Raw genomic sequence first — 22,088 nt, 5'->3', positions numbered from 1 at the left:
CACTATCATCCCGGTACCTAAGAAAACAAGGTTAACGTGCCTTAATAACTACCGCCCAGTGGTTTGACATCAACTGTCATGCTGGTCACAGCACGCATTAACTCCAGCCTTCCACACAACCTCGTCCCACTGCAATTCACCTGCTGAAACAGGTCCGCAGCGGATGCCATCTCCCTGGCCCTACACTCATCTCTGGAGCATCTGGACAGTAAAGACACCTTCGGTAGACTATTGTTTATTGACTACAGCTTGGCCTTCAATATTATAATTCCATGCAAACTCATCTCCAAACTCTTAGACCTGGGACTCAACACCTCCCTTTGTAGCTTGATCCTTAACTTCCTGACCAACAGACTGCAATCAGTAAGGATAGGCAGCAACACTTCCACCATGATTATTCTTAAACATTGGTGCCCCACAAGGCTGCATCCTCAGCCCCCTATTCTACTCCCTATACATTCACAATTGTATGGCCAGATTCTGCTCTAACTCCATCTGAAATTTTGCAGATGATACCACCGTAGTGGGCTCTATCTCAAATAACAATGAGTCAGAGTACAAGAAGGAGATAGAGAGCCTAGTGACGTGGTCTCATGACAACAACCTCTCCCCCAATGTCAGCAAAACAAAAGAGCAGGTAAGTAAGGGGGGAAGTGCACATGCTCCTGTCTACATCAACGGTGCTGAGGTTGAGAGGATTAAGAACTTCAAGTTCCTAGGAGTTAATATCACCAATAGCCTGTTCTGGTCCAACCACGTGGACACCACGGCCAAGAAAGCTCACCAGCGCCTCTGCTTCCTCAGGAGGCAAAATAAATTTGGCATGGCCCCTTTGACCCTCACTAATTTTTATCGATGCACCATAGAAAGCATCTTATCTGGATGCATCACAGCTTGATATGGCAACTGCTCTGCCCGTGACCGCAAGAAACTGCAGAGAGTTGTGAATACAGCTCAGCACACCATGGAAACCAACCTCCCCTCCATGGACCCTAGCTATATCTCTCACTGCCTCGGTAGAGCAGCCAGCATGATCAAAGACCCCACCCACCCCAGACATTCTCTCTTCTTCCCTCTCCTATTGGGCAGAAGATACAAAAGCCTGAAAGCACATACCACCGGGCTCAAGGACAGCTTCTATCCCTCTATTATAAGACTATTGAACGGTTCCCTAGTATGATAAAATGGACTCTTGGCCTCACAATCTGCGTCATTATGACCTTGCACATTATTGCTGCTGCACTGCACTTTCTCTGTAACTGTAACACTTTATATTCTGCATTCTGTTATTGTTTTACCTTGTATTACCTCAATGAATTGATCTGTATGAACAGTAGACAAGATCTCGGTACATGTGACAATAATAAAACAATTTACCGTATTTACCAACAAGAATGAGGGAAAAAAAGTCTACTGCAACTGAGTGCTATATTTATTGTGAAGGAAAACCAACACAGTAATTCAACAAAAATAGAATAAAAATAACATCTAGTTTTGAAGGTAGACTATAAACTGGTTCACTGATAAACTGTTAATTGAGATTTGAAATACAATAACTAATCTAGCAATGTTTTTTCCACATTCAGCAGATCAGAATAAATTAAAGAGGAACAAGATGTACCATTCCAAAGCACAATGGCCCTCAACTAGACAGCACAAAGATTGTGCCAAAAATACAAAAAAAACAGCTTTGGGTATCACTGACATAAAGATTGATGTACATCTAGATGAACAGGAAAGATCAGTACTTGTAATTCAAGATAAAAACGTTAAATATTTCAGTCTGTTGCCCTGTCAGTGCTTTCTTCAGTTTGTCAGTCTATGTATGCTAATTGACAAATTAGTATTATATAAGAGAGCAAAGGAATGTCATTTTGGTCCCTTCACTGATAGTAACTTCCAGGCAAGTTTTTGGTAAGTGATGGGTACAGATTATTTTAGAAATGTTTTGTAAAGTATTGCAGGAAGATAGAAAGTCTATCAGTTCAAAATCCTCACATTGCTGCTCCTAAGGAGATATGTGTTCTTAAGCTTCACCAGTCCAAATCAGGGTACCCTTTGCTTGATACCAACTGCTGTAACAGATACAATATTAGCCACAGAGACAGGTATAATTTATATTTGAAAAAAATATTGTGTTTGAAGGTTACCATCATTAATTAATCAGCCTGGAGTCAGTGAGTTGCAGCAGCCGATCATTTAGTACCTGTAGTTTACCGGTAGGATTCTGAATGGGCTGAGCATTTTGCCAGCAGGGCCAGGGAGGTTCTCTGCTCATTTCATGCCTGAAGTTACAATCAATCCCAATGCCTCTTGGGTGCAACCATCTAATTTTCCTCTATGTTCATTCATGGGATGTGTCATGGCAAGGCTGGTATTTATTGCCCTTCTAAAGGTAATGGTGAGCAGCCTTCTTGATCATTGCTGTCTGTGGGGTGAAGTACCTTTGCAAATGCAATATCCCCACTAACTCCTGCAAACCTCTGACCATGACCATGAAGGAGCATTTGGGATGATATTGAGAACCTCAATGTCATGCATTGGGAGCACACGGAAACCTGGTGAAAGGAACTCAGCACCTCACAAACAACTCACCCGCCTGCACCATTAGCCACCTCCTGCCCCTTCCATGCAAGAATCTGAGGTGCTCACACTAGTCTCAATAACCATCTCAAAACCCACAAATTCAAAGTAGAAGCAAGTCATCCTCGATCCTGAGGGAAGAAGAAGAAGAAGGTACTCCCGTGGTGCCGTTAGGTAGGAAGTTCCAGGAGTTTGGTCCAATCCTGATAAAACAATAGTTACCTATCACCAGGTCAGGTTAGTAAATGAATTAGAGGGCAAGTTAAGGTAATTCTGTTAACATGTACTTGCTGCCCTTCTGGATGCTTGAAATCATGTGTTTAGCACTGTTAAGCAGTATTGGTGAGTTGTTGTAATGCATCTTATCAATGGTGGAGATTGCATCCACGGTGTTTTGTTGATGGACAGATTGAATGTTTAGGCTATTGGATAGGGTATTAATCAAGGGAATGCCTTGTGCTGGATGGTACGGGGTTTCTTAAATGTTATTGGAGCAGCATGTTCTAGCTAATGGAGAGTGCTCAAAAACACTCCTGATTAATAAACAGACCGAAGTGATAAAAGATGTTCGGAAACTGAAGCCTTGAGAGGGATGACCTGTCCCATATGTTTTCATGGCAGATGCTGAAGGTGATTGTGCTCTGCGTGGTGGATTAGTGAAGAAATCCAAACCAAATGATTTGCAGTTACGTGTCTTTGAATGATCATCCAGATCTAGTAACAGATAAATGATATTGGTAGTCTTTTGGTAGTTTATCTCTGGTCTTTCCTCTTAAACCATGTATGTGCTCTTATTTGCTTTTTTTTTCTTGGTCTTCTTTCAATAGGTAGTGCAGACAATTCATCCAGAAATGATTCTGCCAATTCAAGCCAGCATGTGCTAGGACAAGCCTTTATGAACAAGACTGTTGTGACAGCCAGCAAGAAGACGCAAGAAGAGACTGAAGTCAGTGGGTTGTCAGGTATGAACTATACAAAATAATAATTTTTATAATAAATGAAAACTGCTTTTGCAATAATAAAGTGTTATTTTTTCCACTTATGATAATTACACTTGAAGATTTTACAGTACCTTTTGAGTGTACTGAACTTTTCTACCTAGAGGATATTTGTGTCCTGAAACCATACCTAGACTGAACAATTTGTATTGAAATGAAATTTGAGAAGTATTTTCTTAGGATTTTCTTATAAGCATATCATAAAATGAATGTCATCAGTAATGTAAGCAAATGTTTAATTGAAGATGGTTGTCTTAGAATATGGTAGCATATTGGCAAGCTTAGTCTGCAGCCTGTGTAACTTGGATTGATACTTCCATTCATAGTTTCCTCCCTTCTAGCAGCCATTCAATTAATAGTCTGCTGGAGGAACTCGGCGGACTGAGCACCTTCTGTGGGGGCAGCGGGTGGGAGGGGGGAGAGGGGAGCAGGCGTGGGAAAGAATTGTCAACGTTTTGGGTCGAAACCCTTCCTTCATCAAGATTGATGCAGGGTTTTGACCTGAAACGTTGATAATTCCTTTCCCCACACAGATGCTGCTTGACCTGCTAAGTTCCTCCAGCAGACTGTTTGCTCCTTGGAATCTGAAGGAGCAAACAGTCTGCTGGAGGAACTTAGCAGGTCGAGCATCTGCAGTCTCTTGTGTCTCCACTCAACTAATCCCTGCTCAGTTGTCCCAGTGGTCCAGCAGAAATTTCTGCCTCTGGATTTACCAAATGGAATATTTCCCTCCACAAGAATCAGCTTTGTTGGGAGACTTACTTGCTGTGAAAACAGCTAAGATTAAAATATTTTGCTAGATCTTGGAAGATACAATTACATCTTCAGCAATATCAAATATTCCTTAATTTAAATACATTTTACTACTCTTACTCTGCTGATTAAGAAACCTACGGCTGATATTTATTAAGATGAAGCAACATCATGCAAAGTGTCTTTGCAGTTTCACAAAATCTATCTTGTGGACTCTGTGAAGTTACTTGACTTGATATCATGTGTGCTGCACTTCATAAGAAGTAGAATGAAGAAGTGAGACAACAACAGCAGAAACCTATACTTATGTGTCTGCCTCTAGCCTTGTAAAATAATCCAAGACACATTGGAGGAGCATAATCAGACAAACACTGGAACAAAGAAAAACACATTAGGACTAAAAACTTGGTCAAAAAGGTGGGTTTTACAGAGCATCTTGAGGAAGGAGGGAAAGTGGGGAGGTGAGGAAGGAAATTACAAAGCTTAGAGCCAGAATGTCTGGAGGCACTGTTACCAATAGGAATTGGAACTGGTTTATTATTGTCACATGTACCAAGGTATAGTGAAAAACTTGCCTCACATACCGTTCGTACAGATCAATTTATTATACAGTGAATTGAGGTAGTACGGGGTAAAACAATACAGAATGCAGAGTAAAGTGTCATAGCTACAGGAAAAAGTGCAGTGCAGGTAGACAATAAGGTGCAAGGTCACAACAAGGTGGATTGTGAGGTCAAGAATCCAGGGAGGAAACCACATCACCCGAGGAAAATCCTCACAATCACAGGTAGAAAGTGCAAACTCTACATAGGCAGCACCCTTGAATAGGATTGAACTCTAGTCTCTGGAGTTGTGAGGCAGCAGTGCTAACCGCTGGAGATGGGTGTTTCTGTGCCAACCATCAAACATCCATAAAACAATACAGAATGCAGAGTAAAGTGTCATAGCTACAGAAAAAGTGCAGTGCAGGTAGACAATAAGGTGCAAGGTCATAACGAGTTAGACTGTGAGGTCAAGAGTCCATCTTATCGTACTCAGGAACCAAGGACTGAGACAAATCAATAGTGAGACAAGGGGATAGAATTTGAGAAACACAGTACTATTGTATTCATAAGGAAGAAGTGAGGGCCACTGGAAAGGCCACCATTTATTGCCCATCCTTAATTTCCTTGAAATGGTGGCAGTGAACACTATCTTCAGCCATTGCAATTCATGTGGTGAAGGTATTGTCATCTTATTAATAGATAGAAGATGTTCCAGGATATTAATCCAGTCAGGTGGTCAATACCTGGCACTCTGTGCTGTGAATATAACTTGCCATTTATCAACCTAAGCCTAAATGTTGTCCATGTCATGCTGCATGTTGCTTCACTTTCTAAGGAGTTAAAAATGGAACTGAACATTGTGTAATCATTGAAAATCAAAATAACACTGCAGATGTTGGAAATATCAAACAAAAACAGAAAATACTGGAAATCCTCAGCAGGTCAGGCTGTATCAGTGGGAAGAGGAACAGAGTCAATGATTTTAGGTTGGAGACTCTTCATCAGAACTAAAAAAGAGACCAAAAGAAGCGTGTAAAGCTGCAGGGAGGGTGGGAGAGGGGGATGTCTCTGTTCTCCCATTGACCAGATAACCTTTTTTACATTTTATTCCCATGGTCACCTCAGTTTCACCCTATCAGAGGCATCTCCCTCCCTCACCTTCCCTGCAACTTTACAAAGTTCTTTTGGCACCTTTTCAGTTCTGACCCGAAATATTGGCTCTGTTTTTCGTCCCACAGATAAAGCCTGAGCTGTTGAATATTTCCAGCATTTTCTGTTTTTGTTTTAGACTCTGCAATCATTAATGAATATCAACATTTCTGACCTTACGATGGAAGGTCACTAATGATGCAGCTGAAGTTTGGTGGACCTAACAGCCTGCCCTGAGGATCTCTTGCCACACTGACCTGGGCTGATATAATCAGTCTCATAAGCACAATGATCTTACCTTATGTAACTCATGACTTCAAAGAGTGAAGATTTTTCCCAATTCCAATTGACTTCAATTTTACTTGGATTGTACATTTGTTCTATTGCTGCCTTGATGTATGGACAATAAATCCCACCTCAGGTCTGGAATTTAGTTTATTTTTGTCTGGATTTGGACCAAGACTTTGGTGAGATACAGAGGAAGTGGTTCACTGGAGCTCAAAATTATATTCAGTGATCAGGATATTGGTGATTAAATGATGTTTGATAGTACTGCCAATGACCTTCCAGTCACTTGGCTTCAAATGAAGAGTGGACTGACAAGGCAGTAATCAGCTAGATTGGATTTGTCCTGTTTTTTGTGGGTGCAATAGCTCTGGACAATCTCAGTCTTCAATACTACAGGTGTGATTTTGTTAGGTTTACAACCTTTGCTGTAACCAATACTGTATGTTATATAACGTGGAGTGAGGTGAACTGGCTGAAGTGTCGCTTCTGCAATGGCAGATCCTCTGCAGGAGGCTGGCATTGATCATCCACTCAGGGCTCTGGGCTGAAGATAACTGCAAGTGCTATGTTGAGAACATGAATGTTTATCCCATTAGATGTGTAATTGTCCAACACTATTTACAAATTAATGTGACAAAACTGCAGAACTTTGATATGATCCATTAATTACGCAATTGCTCACCTCTGGCTATAACTTGTTGCTGTTTAGCATGCCTATGCTCTTAAGTTGTAACTTCACCGGGTTGGCATCTCTTTTTTTTGGTCCATCAGATGTTGTACCTAACTTTCTCTTCAGCTCTCCACACTGAAACAAGGTTGGCCCTTCACTTTGTGGTAATAGTGGGTTAAACGATGTGCCAGGCCATGCGGTTACAGATATAACAGAATACAATTCTGCTGATGATGACATTTTGTAGCACCTAATGTGTGCCCACATTTGAGCTGCTGGGTCTTTTCTGAATCTTCTCTCCTTCTTAAACAATCAGCAATGGTTTCTTTCCATGATGGCATGAGACTTCATGGTGCTCCAAGTCAATGTTGAAGACTCCTGTCTGTATATCACCGTGCAGCCCTTTGCGATGGGTCTGGCCTGCTAATGGGACATAGCATATATTGAGATTGTGAAGGAGAAATTTGGCTGAAAGTTATGATTCTGTATGTATGACTGTCAGGCAGTCACTTGACCTGTATACAGGGCAGCTCTCCCAATTTAGGCATGTACCTAGGTGTTCGTGAAAAGATCTCTGTCTTTGTCACATCCACTGCTTAGGTCAATGTCAGGTGATTAGTCCAGTTTAATTCTGATTGAATTTTTCTGTTGAAGTGGTTTACTGGGCCACTTCAGAGAAGTGTTAAGAATCAATCGCATTGCTGTAAGTCTGGAATCACTTGCAAATGAAAAAGTCATATTCAGTCATTTATGACTACGTAAGCCTCAGACCATGGACTGACATTGATTTAAATTTTCTATGTTTTGTGTTACACCATTCTTAGATGTGTTAAATGTATTTCAGATGTATCAGTGGATTTTATTTTCAGAAAAACAGTTTTATTTTCAAGCACTGACCAATTGTGCCAGTTCATAGCTCATTTCATGCTCATTGATATCCAAATAAGTTTGAACAGAAACTCTGGATAAAAAAAAACTTTTGCTGATTTAGTAGGAGGTGGAAACTTGACTCCCAGATGTTTAGTTAAAAAAAAAAGGCCTGGGTGAATAAAGTAAATCTGATTTGTAAAAAATTAAGCAACCTTGAACACACTGTGGATAATGAGTACATTGAAATACAAATTTTGCCATTATAATCTGCACACATTTAGTAAGGGCTTCCAATTATATACAGATTGTTGGAGAATCTGGATACATTTTGCACATGGAGTTGTAGATGTCCGGAAATCTCCCGACAATAAATGGTTGCTGGCTCCTGGATGTATTGAAAGTTTGTGGGCTGAGAAACAGATTTTTTTATTATATAAAAGCATCAAAGGATATGAAGCAAAAAGTTGTGGTGATCAGCCATGATACAAATGAATGGAAAATTAGATTCAAAGCGCTCAATAAACCACCCTTGTTCTTATGCTTGAGGGCAATAGCTGCAGCGGTCTGTCTTCTGTGGACGGGCTTCCAATCTTCTGCTGACTTTCACTTAAAGAGAAACAGCCTGGAATTTCCTTCATTGTTGTGACTTCGTAGTATGAATGTTTCTCAGGGCAGTCATGAGGAACTTCCAAGCTCATAATGGATGAATTACAGCATTCACAGCTGACAACTTTTCTTACTGGTTCTAAACTTATCACTTGAACTGTAAAAATGAGGAAAGGTCCTTTTCCTTTCCAATCTGATCTGACAGACTGGTCTAGTCCTGGTGACAGATGCCACGAGCACAACTCACTTGATTTGCTTTTGGCAGTTAGGTAACAAGCTAAATGTTGTTCATTGTCTATTCAAGTGAACCTTGGAATTCTTCTGATTATCCCTAATATTTTTAAGTTGATTTAAACTTAATTCCCAAGTGGAATAATTTCCTTTTCATTTTTGAGCTTCTAACATAGTTTGACACATGGGTAAATTTCCATTTCTCCTCAGACCCTTTCATTTGCTGCATCTGTTTTTAAAAGCTTCTTCAGAACCTTTCACTTCAACCATGTTTTGGCCTTTTCACTCACATTTGTCCTCCGTGAAGCAAGTTACATAATTTCCACAGCAAGGCCATGATATAAATGCTTCTCACAATTCTGTTCTTGCTTTGCTAGATAATGCTGCAATATTTTATTCTTCTCATCGCTTTAACAATACAAAAATGTCTCCCTGTAGCTAGGATGCTTTTCTTCAAATCTCTGCACTGCTTGCACATTTTGTTAGATTTAACTATCTCAACAGTTTTTCATTCAGTTGTGCATCTTTAAGTCCACCATGGTCGTGCCTTTGCTATAAAGATTCATGCAGCTCCTTCAAGCTGCTAAAAATGTTCGGTTCAGTGATGTAATTTCCCAGCTGGTCTCCAACCTCAAGTAAAACAATGCAAGACACTCAGTCAAACATTGCTCATCAAATGCTTGCATTATATCTCCTCTTCTAAGCTCTAATAAACTGTATAGAACATAGAGCATAGAACAGTACATCACAGTACAGGCACTTTGGCCCACGATGTGGTGCCGACCTATATAAACACCTGCTCTATGATCAATCTAATCCTTCCCTCCTACACAGCCCAGAACCTTCCATTTTACTTATATCCACATGCCCATCCAAGAGTCTTTTAAATGCCCCTATTGTATCATTCTCTACCACCATCCCAGCACTGCATTCCAGGAACCCACCACTCCCTCTGTAAAAAACCTACCTCTGACATCTCCTCTAAGCTTTCCTCCTCTGACCTTAAACTGATGTCCTCTGGTATTGGCCATTGCCACCCTGGGGAAAAGGTGCTGGCTGTCCACTATCTATGCCTCTCATAATCTTATACACCTCTATCAAGTCACCTCTCATCCTGTGTCACTCCAAAGAGAAAAGCCCTAGTTCACTCAACCTTTCCTCATAAGACACATTCTCTAATCCAGGCAACATCCTGGTAAATCTCCTCTGCACCCTCTCTAAAGCTTCCACATCCTTCCTGTAATGAGGAGACCAGAAATGAACACAATGCTCTAGGTGTGGTCTAACCAGAGTTTTATAGAGCTGCAACATTACTTCACGGCTCTTGAACTCAATACCCTGACTAATGAAGGCCAACACATCATAAACACCCTATCACCTTGCATGGAACTTTGAGGGGTCAATGGACTTGGACCCCAAGATCCCTCTGTTCCTCCACACTGCTAAGAAACCTGCCATTAACCTTGTACTCCACCTTCATGTTTGTTCTTCAAAAATGTATCGCTTCACATTGTTCCAGATTGAACTCCATCTGCCATTTTTCCACCCAATTCTGCATCCTGTCTACATCCTGTTGTAACGTATGACAACCTTCTACACTATCCACAACATAGAACATACAGTAGAACACTTCAGCACAGTGCAGGCCCTTCAGCCCATAATGTTGTGCTGACATTTTATCCTGCTCTAAGATCTATCTAGCCCTTCCCTCCCACATACCCCCTATTTTTCTATCATTCATGTGTCTATCTAAGAGTCTCTTAAATGTCCCTAATATATCTGCCCCCACAACCTCTGCAGGTGCGTTCCATGCACCCATCACTCTGTAAAAAAAACTTCCACCTGACATCTCCCTTATACCTTCGTCCAATCACCTTAAAATTATGTCCCCTCATGTTAGCCATTGTCACACTGGGAAACATCTCCGACTGTCCACTCAATCTATGCCTCTTATCTTGTACACCTGCAACATTCATGCCATCTGCAAACTCACTAAGCCATCCCTCAAGTTCCTCATCCAAGTCATTCACAAAAATCAGAAAGAGCAGGGTTCCCAGAACAGATCCCTGCATAACGCCACTAGTCACTGACCTCTAGGCAGAATACTCTCCATCTACTACCAGCCTCTGTCTTCTGTGGGCAAGCCAATTCTGAATTCATGCAGCCAAGTCTCCGTAGATCCCATGCCTTGCGACTTTCTGGATGAGCCCCCCCACCCGCCCCATGGGGAACCTTGTCTAATGTCTTACTAAAGTCCATATACACGACATCCACTGCTCTACCTTCATAAACTTGTTCTGTCACCTCCTCAAAAAACTCAATTAGGCTTGTGAGGCATGACCTGCCCCTCACAAAGCCATGCTGATTATCCCTAATAAGACGATGCTTCTCCAAATACTCATAAATCTTATCCCTAAGAATCCTTTCCAATAGCTTGCCCACCATTGATGCAAGACTCACTGGTCTGTAATTCCCAGGATGATCCCTATTACCTATCTTGAACCGGGGAACAACATTTGCAATCCTGTGGTATTACCCTTGTGGCCAGGGAGGACGAAAATATCATCGTCAATGCCCCAGCAATCTCGTCCCCTGCTTTTGTTTTAACCTGGGTTATATCCCATCCAGACCTGGGAACTTAGAGATCCTAATGTTTTTCAGAAGCTCCAACATTACCTCTTTCTTAATCTCGACATGCTCCAGCATATTAGCCTGTTCTGTGCTGACCTCACATTCATCAAAGTCCCTCTCCCTGGTGAACACTGAAGCAAGGTATTCATTCAGGACCTCCCCTACCTCCTCTGCCTCCAGGCGGATGTTTCCCCCTTTATCCCTGAGCAGTCCCACCCTCACGCTAGTCATCCTTCTATTCTTCACGTACTTGTAGAACTCCTTGGGGTTTTCCTTAATTCTACTCGCCAACACCTTCTGATGTCCCCTTCTAGCTCTCCTAAGTCCCTTCTTAAGCTCCTTCCTGGCTACCTTGCAGTATAATTCTCAAGATCCTTGCCTGATGTTTGCTTCCTAAACCTTAAGTATGCTTCCGTCTTCATCTTGACTGAATATTTCACTTCTCTTGTCAACCATTGTTCCTTTACTCTATTATCCTTTCCCTGTCTGAGTGGGACAAACCTATCCAGAACCCCATGCAAGTGCTCCCAAGTTCCTGCCTAATACCATCATAATTTGCCCTCCCCCAATTAAATACCTTCCCATATCGGCTGCTCCTCTCCTTGTCTATGGACATGCTAAAGGTCAGAGGGTTGTGGTCACTATCTCCAAAATGCTCACCCAACGAGAGGTCTGACACCTGACCAGGTTCATTGCCTAGTACTAGATCCAGTATGGCCTCTCCTCTAGTTGGCCTGTCCACATACTGTGTCAGGAATCTTTCCTGGACACACCTAACAAATTCTGCCCCATCTAAACCTTTTGCACTAAGGAGCTGCCAATCAATATTAGGGAAGTTGAAATCTCCCATGACAACTCCCCTGTTATTATTGCACTCTTCCAAAATCTGCCTACTTATCTGCTCCTTGGTGTCTCGGTGGCTATTGGTGGGTCTGTAGAATACTCCCAATAGTGATTGCTCACTTCCTATTTCTGACTTCCAACACTGACTCTGTAGACAATCCCTCCATGACATCCTCCCTTTCTGCAGCTGTGATACTATCCCTGATTAGCAATGGCACTCTTCACCACCCCCCCCCCCACTTTACCTCCCTCGCTGTCCCTTTTGAAACACCCAAACCCCAGAACATCAAGCAGCCAATCCTGCACTTGCGACAGCCAAGTCTCTGTAATGGCCACAACGTAATTCCATGTACGGATTCATGCTCTAAGTTCATCACCCTCATTATTAACACTTCTCACTTTAAAGTAAACACATTTCAACCCAGCCAACTGACTGCATTTATGCCCTATCCACTGCCTATCCTTCCTCACAGTCTCTCTGCACATTGCATATTTACACCAACTGCTCCACCATCTGACCTAACACTTTGGTTCCCATCCCCCTGCCAACCTAGTTTAAACCCTCCTCAACAGCTCTCGCAAACTTGTCCTCAAGGACATTGGTCCTTCGAGTTCAGATGTAACCTGTCCCTTTTGTACAGGTCATACCTTCCCCAGAAGAAATTCTGGTGATCCACAAATCTGAAACCCTGCTCCCTGCACCAACTCTTCAGCCACACATTCATCTGCCATATCTTCCTATTCTTACCCTCACTAGCACGTGGCACAGGCAGTAATCCACAGGTTACCACCCTTGAGGTCCTGCTTTTTGGCTTCCTTCCTAACTCCTACTTTTCCCTCTTCAGGACCTCATCCCTTTTCCAATCTATATCATTGGTACCAATGTGTACCACGACCTCTGGCTACTCACCCTCCCCCTTAAGAATGCTGTAAACTCGATCCGAGTCATCTGACCCTGGCACCTGGGAGGCAACTTACCATCTGGGAGTCTTATTCTCACCCATAGAATCTCCTATTTGTTCCCATGACCAATGAACCCTTATCATTACCACATTTCTCTTCTTCCCCTCCTTCCCTTCTGAGCCACAGAGCCAGACTCAGTGCCAGAGACCTGGCCGCTGTGACTTAACCCTGGTGGGTCGTTTACCGCCCCACCCCCCAACAGTATCCAAAACTATATACTTGTTATTGAGGGGAATGACCACAGGGGTGCCCTGCACTGACTGCCTATTCCCTTTCCTTCTCCTGACATTCACCCAGCTACCTGCATCCTGGCTGTGACTGCCTCCTGGTAACTCCCGTCTATCATCTCCTCAGTGTCCTGAATTATCTGGAGTTCATCCAGCTCCAGCTCCACTGAGGAGATGATAGACAGGAGTTACCAAGAGATGTTGTCATCAGGGACACTGGAGCACTCCCTGACTTCCCACATCCTGCAAGAGGAGCATATCACTGCCCTGACTGCCATTCCCACTGCTCTAACTGTGCAATAACAAAGAAAGAGAACCTTACCTTAGCCGCCACTCACTTACTCAGCTTCTTTGCACCAAAGCCTCAAGGTCCCACTCTTACACTGAGCCACTCCTACAATGGCTGCTCTGCTTGAGCTTACCTTCTTTTTATTGGCTGCAGCTGCCCAATTAGCTAATCAATGAGACTTGCTCTTTCAGCTGCTTCCCATGCTTGCCCTTGCTCCTGTAAAGTCTGATACGGTATTTATTTCAACAATGAATATCTTTAGATAGAAAGCCATTTATCTTTCATTTTCCATCTCTTGTCAAATTTGCATCTTCAATCCTAGTCCCACGACTTCCAGCTCTACTCATCTTTACAGAACTCTGATACCTAGCTATAATCATTGCAACTCATTCTTTCCATTCTAGCCATCTTCTATAGTAAGGAGGTAGCTCCAATCAAACTGAGGACAGAGATGAGTTCTCCGCTGCATTTTCAAGTACATGTTATGTAAGTTAACTGCATTGCATTTATTTGCAAGGTCCAGAGACTTGCAGTTTTGTATTCTTCAGTACACATGGAGGAAGGTTATGTTTCCATTAAATGGGACATTGGTGAATCATGTCTGGAATGCAGGTGCTCTTGGTTTCCTTATTTAAGGAAGGATGTTAATATGTACAAAGCACTTCAAAGCAATTGCCATGCAAGTTGATAGGGTTGTTAAGAAGGCGTATGGCATGTTGGCCTTCATTAGTCGGGAGATGGAGTTTAAGAGCCACAAAGTAATGTTGCAGCAGTATAGAACTCTGGTTAGACCACACTTGGAGTATTGTGTTCAGTTCTGGTCACCTCACTATAGGAAGGATATGGAAGCTTTAGAGAGGGTGCAGAGGAGATTTACCAGGATACTGCCTGGATTGGAGAGCATGTCTTATGAGGATAGGCTGAGCGAGTTAGGGCTTTTCTCTATGGAGAGGAGGATGAGAGGTGACTTGACAGAGGTGTACATGATGATAAGAGGCATAGATTGAGTGGACAGCCAGAGACTTTTTCTCAGGGCGGAAATGGCTAACATGCGGGGGCATAATTTTAAGGCGATTGGAGGAAGGCATGGGGGATATCAGAGGTAAGTTTTTTACATAGAGAGTGGTGGATGTGTGGAACGCACTGCCAGCGGTGCTGGTAGAGGCAGCTACATTAGGGACATTTAAGAGGCTCTTAGATAGGCACATGGATGATAGAAAAATGGAGGGGTATGTTGGAGGGAATGAATAGATTGATCTTACTGTAGGTTAAAAGGTTGGCACATCATGCCCCAAAGGGTCTGTACTGTACTGTAATGTTCTTTGTTCTATGTTCAAAGAGGATTTATTAGACTAATACCTGGAATAGCCGAGTTGACTTATGAAGAAAATTTGGACTGGCATAACTTGTATCTGCTGGAGTTTAGAAGAGTGAGAGGTGACTTGATTGAAACATACAAGATCCTGAGAGGTCTTGAAAGGGTGAATGTGGAGAGAATATATGCTGTTGTGGTAGAATCTTGCACCACAGGACACAGTTAAAAAATAATGTCACCCATTTTGGCCAGAAATGAGGCATTTTTTTTCTCTTGGAGGGTTGTGAGTCTTTGGAATTCTTTTCCTCAAAAGGCAGTGGAAGCAGAGTCTAAGAATATTGTTAAAGCAGAGATAGAAAGATTCTCAGTACGCACTTAGATGAAAGGTTACCATGGGTAGACAGAAGTGCAAAGTTGAGGTCATAGTAAGGTGAACCCTGATCTTATTAAATAGCAGACAGACTTGAGTGGCAGAGCAGCCTACTCCTGCTCCTCACTGGTACGACAGTATATATCTTTTGTCGCCATACTTTAGCTCCATACTTCGTTAAAGCATTGGGACATGTTTTGGGCCTCTTTCAAAACTAGGGCTCTTACAATGTCACAGTTTGCTGACTCATTTTTCCAGTTCTCTGACTTGTTACACACAAATAACTTGTAACTCATCTGAATTTGCACACCTTTGATCTGTCTGAAAATTAGTATTCATACCAATTGATTATTGCCTCAGCATTGCAATTCATTCAATCATGTGTGGCAAGTGTTATTTAAGGCTTGTCCAGTCATAGCATCCTTAACATAGTAAGCATCCTGGAAACCAAATGTGCTGGGAAGTTAGTGCTTGTTTACTTAGCATGCTATACCATGATATGATATATGGCAAGGAAGAGAAAAAAGTGCATGAGGTACAAGTTGCCACAAATTGCTGCATGATTTCAGCTCTCTTCTGTTCACTTCATAGAAAAGGCAGCGTAATGTCACCTTCCAAGTAAATTTCAAGAAACTGCTGTATTTGAACATCAACTACAAATTGAACTCACCAGATACCAGGAATACCAGTGCTGCTGAACTTCCTACTGAGAAAGTGAATTGAAGCTATTAAATCTTATAGCTGCAAATAGTAAATTGTTCTCAGAGATTTAAATGCGTTAACATTTCTTTTAACATTATTTTCTAATTGTCCTTTCTGTCTCTCTTTCCTTTAACCATTTATTTTACTTCCATCATTTTACCTCTGCCTCTACTTTTTACTTATTCTACCCATGTCTTTTTGCTAAGGGAGATACGTTGTTAGTCTCATCAGTCACCAATGTCTCTAAGCTTAAGTGGTTATTAAATTCTCTTTCAGCATTCCAAAGGGACCAGGCGCTCTTCCATCCCCACCTACATCTACTACACTTCTCACAGAACCTTCCCATGTAACTTCAAGATCCAACAGCTGCACTCTCTTACCACTGTCCAAAGCCGGTGAACCAGCAACTTACTCGTACTTCCTCCAATTCAGTGTACTGTATTCAGTGTTCATGATGTGGTCTCATATGCATTGGAGAAAGCAAACACAAAGTAGGTGACTGTTGTGCCAAACATCTTGGGGCAGTCTGAAAGGGTGACCCTGAGCTTCCACTTACCTGACACTTTAATCCTTCCATCTCACTCCCATTCTAGTCTCTTAATCTCTGGTCTTTTATGCTTTTCCAGTAAAATTCTATTCATCTTTTCACTGGGCACATTACAGCCTTCCAGGTTCAACAGTGAATGCAACAAATTCAGGTAATCAAATATTCCAGCCTTGTATCTCACACTTCAGGCATTCAGGCTTTTTTCCCCCAGGTATTTCAGATTTCATTTTCCCCCCATTTACATCTCTCCCAAACATGCCTGTTTTATTTGTTAGCCTATCCCATCATCTTTCAGCCAGCACTGTGACTCAGTATCTTCTGGTCTCCACCCTATCACAGATCTTCCATCCCATCCTTTCTCTACAATTGAAGATTTGTTTTATCTCTACCATTTCCCATCTCTGATGAAAGGCCCCCAGCTGTGCCTGACTTGCTGGGTATTTATAATGTTTTCTGTTCTTATTCTAGTTATTTAATTACTGTTATCCCATTCACTAGCTTTTTAGATATATGAAAATATCTACCCCACTTCAGTCCTAGATTCTCATCATTTAGGAAGTATCCAGACATAGCTTTCTTATTTCCAACAATGATCTCCTTACATTCATCACATTAAATTTAACCCACAACAAGGACCTCCTCATCTTTTAGTACATTTAATTTAACACACAATCCATCAATGTTGTTTTGGGGACAAGCTATTAGCCAAAGTGGCTTACTATGGGGTGTATATTGCATTTGCCTTTTTAAATCTGAATTGGTCGTCTTTGTTGCTTCATTGTCATGGCTGCTTTACTTTGCTCATGTCTAGAGAAGAAATTGCTTCTGAGCAGCTCAATAAATTTCATTGACAATTCAATATGGTGGCACAACTGGAAGTGTGCTGGATGGTCTATTAATCACCACATATTGGATTACAGATCTCAAACTTCTGTCACAGGAATGTCAGGTGTATATGACTTGAAGTGTGGAAGATTATTGCCGATTTGCCTCAGAGTGCTTTCGCACACCTTCCAACAGATGATTCAAGAGCAGTATTGATAAAGGCTTGGGTGCAAGCCGGGTGTCTATATTCAAATGGTATGTAACACAGGAAAAAGGGTGGAGGGAAAAACAATTGAAAGAGATCACTTCAGTGTAACATCACTTAACTCTCACTGCCCCGTGTTTACTCACCAAGCTCTCTCCCTGTCACACTTTCACATAGAGAGCAACACAACTCAATTTTGCTGCCAGCATATCTATGTCCAAGATGTGACCAATTCAAGAAGTATCAGTGATGAGCCATACTGCAAATACAATGTTAATGATACTAAACTATCAGTGACCCTCTTCATTGTTCTGCCAAGATTACCAGTCATTAAAACAGTATTCACCCTCTGCCTCACATCTGCTCTGAGAGTGAACAAACTTTAATTGTTTTCCATTAATACTTCACTTGGTAACTGAAGTTATTTTAGACCGTCAATCTGTATGTGGGCAGCAACTGCAGATCTATAAAGTTCCACATAATCACAATACCAAAGCAATTTATTTTCACAGGCGCAAGCAAAAATAAATTTTGATGTTAACAAAGTTAGGTGCAGTGAAACTCAATGATATTTCATAAAATTGAAAATAAATAAGAAATATCAGAATAAGTTAATTTTCCTTTTGACACTAATTTAATGTTCAATATTCTGTTATAGCCTGCCAGAGTTTGAGGTCTAGCTCTATATTTATGTTAATTACCTTTAGTCTGGAACCAATAGTGTTAGTGGAAGTTTCTTCAACCATAGGTTAATGGAGTTGAAAATGTTATCAGAGGAAGATGCTGAAGTGGGAAATATTAGTAAGCTCAGGAGACAACTAGAAACATTTCTGGAGAAGAACAAGATTGAAAGACCTTTTACATAGTTGGTCACTTGGGGTTCATTTGTCAGAAGTAGATGAATTGCTCCCATTTTGCTTCAGTGATCTAGAGAAGCTGAGCCATACAGAGTTCAATCCATCTGTTGAAAAGTGGCTGTCTAAATATTAGATTGGGATGAGTTGGGTAAGCTGATCCTCTTAATCAAACACACCACCAATAATCAGTCATCGGTCATGGTTGGGTTGTGTATGTGATGAGGTTTTATGCTTTTACTTCTAAAGCTTTGCCTTTTGAAATTTTTTTTTAATTGACCCTTTAATTTAGTATTTCTGTTTTTTATTTTCAGCAGCTTTCCCTGAAATAATAAGAATAACCTAAGAGTCCTGGGCACTTGAATTATTTGGGTAACAGGGATTATTTTTGAAAGGTACCCTCCTGAAAGGCCACGTATCTGCGTTTTACCACCCCTACAATTTTATCCCCTTTTTACCATGGATCCTAGCAATCCTATGATACCTCAGGCAGGCTCTTTCACCCATCTCTTTCCTGATCAACATCATGTCCATTGTCCAGACCATTACTTTTTCAGCCTCTACATGGCATTGCGTAGCAACACTGCAGTCTCCATTACATTGAATGAGGGGAATTGGGAACAAAATTTGGAGACACTATTGTCTGAGCCATATGGCATTAAACTGTAGTAACCAATCACAGTCTTGCAGTGCATGAGAACTGTAGCGTGTGTCACCTACTACAAAATAGTTCCAGTGCTACCCATTGCCTTCAAAGGAACTGTGTTTCTGAATTTAGGTAGTCTATGTAAAGAAGTGTGCAATACACACTGTCTCTGGCCACTGCTTTCATGTGAATGATCCCCATGTGTTGAATTTGGGCATCCTTCAATATGCATGCTATTGGTACCTTCAGGGTCTCTGCTCTATGGTCCCAATTCAGGCACCCTTGACCCAGCGACAGCTCATGCTGCCTTCTCCAGAAAGATCTGATCTCCTTATTCACTTCACCTCCACAAGGTCTGTTAATACACCTGCCTTAACAGGAAGTCTTTATGGATGTCCCTAGCAATATCTGCAGCTGTCACCAGAAAATCATCTTCAGGAACTTCTGATCGAAAAATGCTTTTGAAGATTAGTCATTGCCTCCTCACTGGGTAGAAGTAACAGAGCATTCACTGTAGCATTCTACTTCATGCATAGTACTTTGTCGATTAGCCTAGGTGAAACATCATTGCAATCATGCAGACAATTTTGGTCTGAATGTTGCAACTGATGGTTTATGAAGTCCCTGCCAACCAGAAACATTGAATATTAATGTTTTAGGTCAAAGATCTCTTTCCATAGATGCTGCCTGACCTGATGAGTGTTTCTAGAATGTTCTATTTTTATCTCTGACTTCCAGAATCTGCATTTCTTTTTACAGAAGCTTCTAAAATCAAATAATCCAGAACTGATGGCTAAAGCCTCTTGTTCAATCTGCACATAGATTTTCTCACTGTAGGTGAGCATGTAGCAAGTGTGCACATTCAGCAGCTCGTGCATGGGTAATCCATTACTTGGGTAATTTCTGCACTGACACCATAGCCGAAAGCACCATATGATAGTTGTAAAGCTTTCTGAAAATCATAGTAGATCAGAAGAGATTCAATAATAGGTTTTGCTCTATCTATCAATCTACTTTCTTTTGCTCTTGACCCGGAAGAAAGGGATCCCCTTTTTGTAATAAGAAGTGAAGGCGATTGAATATGGTGGTGAAACTGGTCAACAATTTTGAAGATTACTGCAATATCCCAAAGAAGGAGTGAAGAAGCTCAGTAACGCTACAGCACATCCCCTGGTTAAGAATGTACAACTTATGAGCACCCTACAGAAGAACGAGCTCCCATAATATTTTTAAATTCAAAAGTCTGACATACATACTTTCCCATGAAAGTTAGAACAAGTTTCCTCTCTCTCTCCACTTTTAGTAATTGTTCTTTCTTATCAGTTTTATTTGCTTTTGATGAACACTGTGGAGGCATGGTTACCATAATGAGTGATTTTTGTATATTTTCCAACTTATGGATGCCTGTAAAAATGGAAGCTGTTCATTACCTGGGGATGGCCTGTAGTCAGCATTCTCACAACCATAGCAGCTTTCACCTTTTCCTCATCTCAGACTGCATAGATGCATACGTTGCATTTCAGCTATGCATTGACATTTTGTAACCTGCGGTGTACCTCCTCCAGCACCCTCGTGTGTTTCTGTTCGTCTCTGTGCTGATAAGGATATCATTTTGATTACATAGACACCTCGGAATCTCTTCAGGCCATTTATCCATTGTGAACTGGAAAGTCTTCAGAACTCAAGAACACAAGAAAATAGGAGCAGGAATAGGGCACCAAGCCCTTCAAGCCTGCCCTGCCATTCAATATGATCACAGCTGATCTATGCTGACCTCAACTCCTTCCTCTTCTGTACCAGTTCCCCATAACCCTCAATTGCTCCATCTTTCAAATATTTATCTATCTTCGCCTTAATTATATCTAATGATCTGGCCTCCTCCACCCTCAGGGGCAGGGAATTCCAGTGATTCACTGCCCTCTGAGTGAAGAAATTTCTACGTTTTAAATGACTGGCCCCTTATTTTGTAGCCATATTCCCTTATTCAAGACCTGGCCACTGGTGAAAACATGTCAACATCTACCCTGTCAAGCTCCCTTTAAGATGTTATATTTTTGAATAAGGTCACCCCTCAACATGGCTTCATGTGGGGAAGTGTGCGGTCATGCACTTTGCTAAGAGGAATCAAAAGGTGGATTATTATTTAAATGGAGAGAGACCGCAAATGAGTGAAGTTCAGAGGGATCAAGGGATTCTCATGCATGAATCACAAAAAAATTAGCAGGGAGGTCCAACAAATAGTTAAGAAGGCAAATGCTATGTTGTCCTTTATAGTGAAAGTATTGGAGTTTATGAATAGGGAGGTTTTATTAGAGATGTACAGGGTGTTGGTGAGGACACTTCTGGAATTCTGTGCACAGTTTTGTTCCCCTTACCTAAGAAAGGATATAGTAGCATTGGATGCAATCCAAAGGAGATTCACTAGGCTAATTCCCAGGATGAGAGAGTTGTCCCATCAAGAGAGGCTAGACAGTTTGAGTCTGTATTCCTTGGAGAGAATGAAAGGTGCCCTTATTCAAAAATATTAGATGCTAAGGAGGCTTGACAGGATAGATGTTGAAATGTTTTCACCAATGTCACAAACAAAGAAACATAGTTACAAAATAAGAAATTTCTTGTCTCAAAGGGTAGTGAATCTCTGGAATTTCCTGCCCTGAGGGCTGTGAAGGCCAGATCTTTAGATATAATTAAGATGAAGATAGATAAATATTTGAAAGATGAAGGAATTGAGGGTTATGGGGAACTGGCATAGAAAAGAGGTTGAGGCTAGTCATGATCATATTGAATGGAAGGGCAGGCTTGAGGGACCCTCCTGTTCTCTTGTGTTCTGGTTGTTTAACAAGCATATGTTGAAAACATTCACCTGTGGTTCCCTGAGCTAAATTCATGAAACATTTCTTCATATCTAGTTAATGACCTTGTGGAGATTTAGTGCTGTGAGATTAGTTTATCTATGTGGATTGCAAAACTTTAGGATT

At 41.5% G+C, this 22,088-nt stretch overlaps 1 protein-coding gene across 1 annotated transcript in view; it reads left to right on the top strand.

Annotated features, from left to right (window-relative positions):
- Positions 1-22,088, top strand: part of LOC127568015 (ALK tyrosine kinase receptor-like) — a 257,341-nt gene that overhangs the window by 5,573 nt on the left and 229,680 nt on the right. The window contains exon 2 of the mRNA XM_052011262.1: positions 3,411-3,545. Within this exon, the coding sequence (XP_051867222.1) occupies positions 3,479-3,545 (67 nt within the window). The 5' untranslated portion in view covers positions 3,411-3,478. The remainder of the gene's footprint in view (positions 1-3,410; positions 3,546-22,088) is intronic.

Source organism: Pristis pectinata, chromosome 3, assembly GCF_009764475.1.
Source record: "Pristis pectinata isolate sPriPec2 chromosome 3, sPriPec2.1.pri, whole genome shotgun sequence".
NCBI lineage: Eukaryota > Metazoa > Chordata > Chondrichthyes > Rhinopristiformes > Pristidae > Pristis > Pristis pectinata.
Note: the sequence above shows the minus strand (reverse complement) of the source record. Positions and strands in the feature narration are given on the sequence as shown.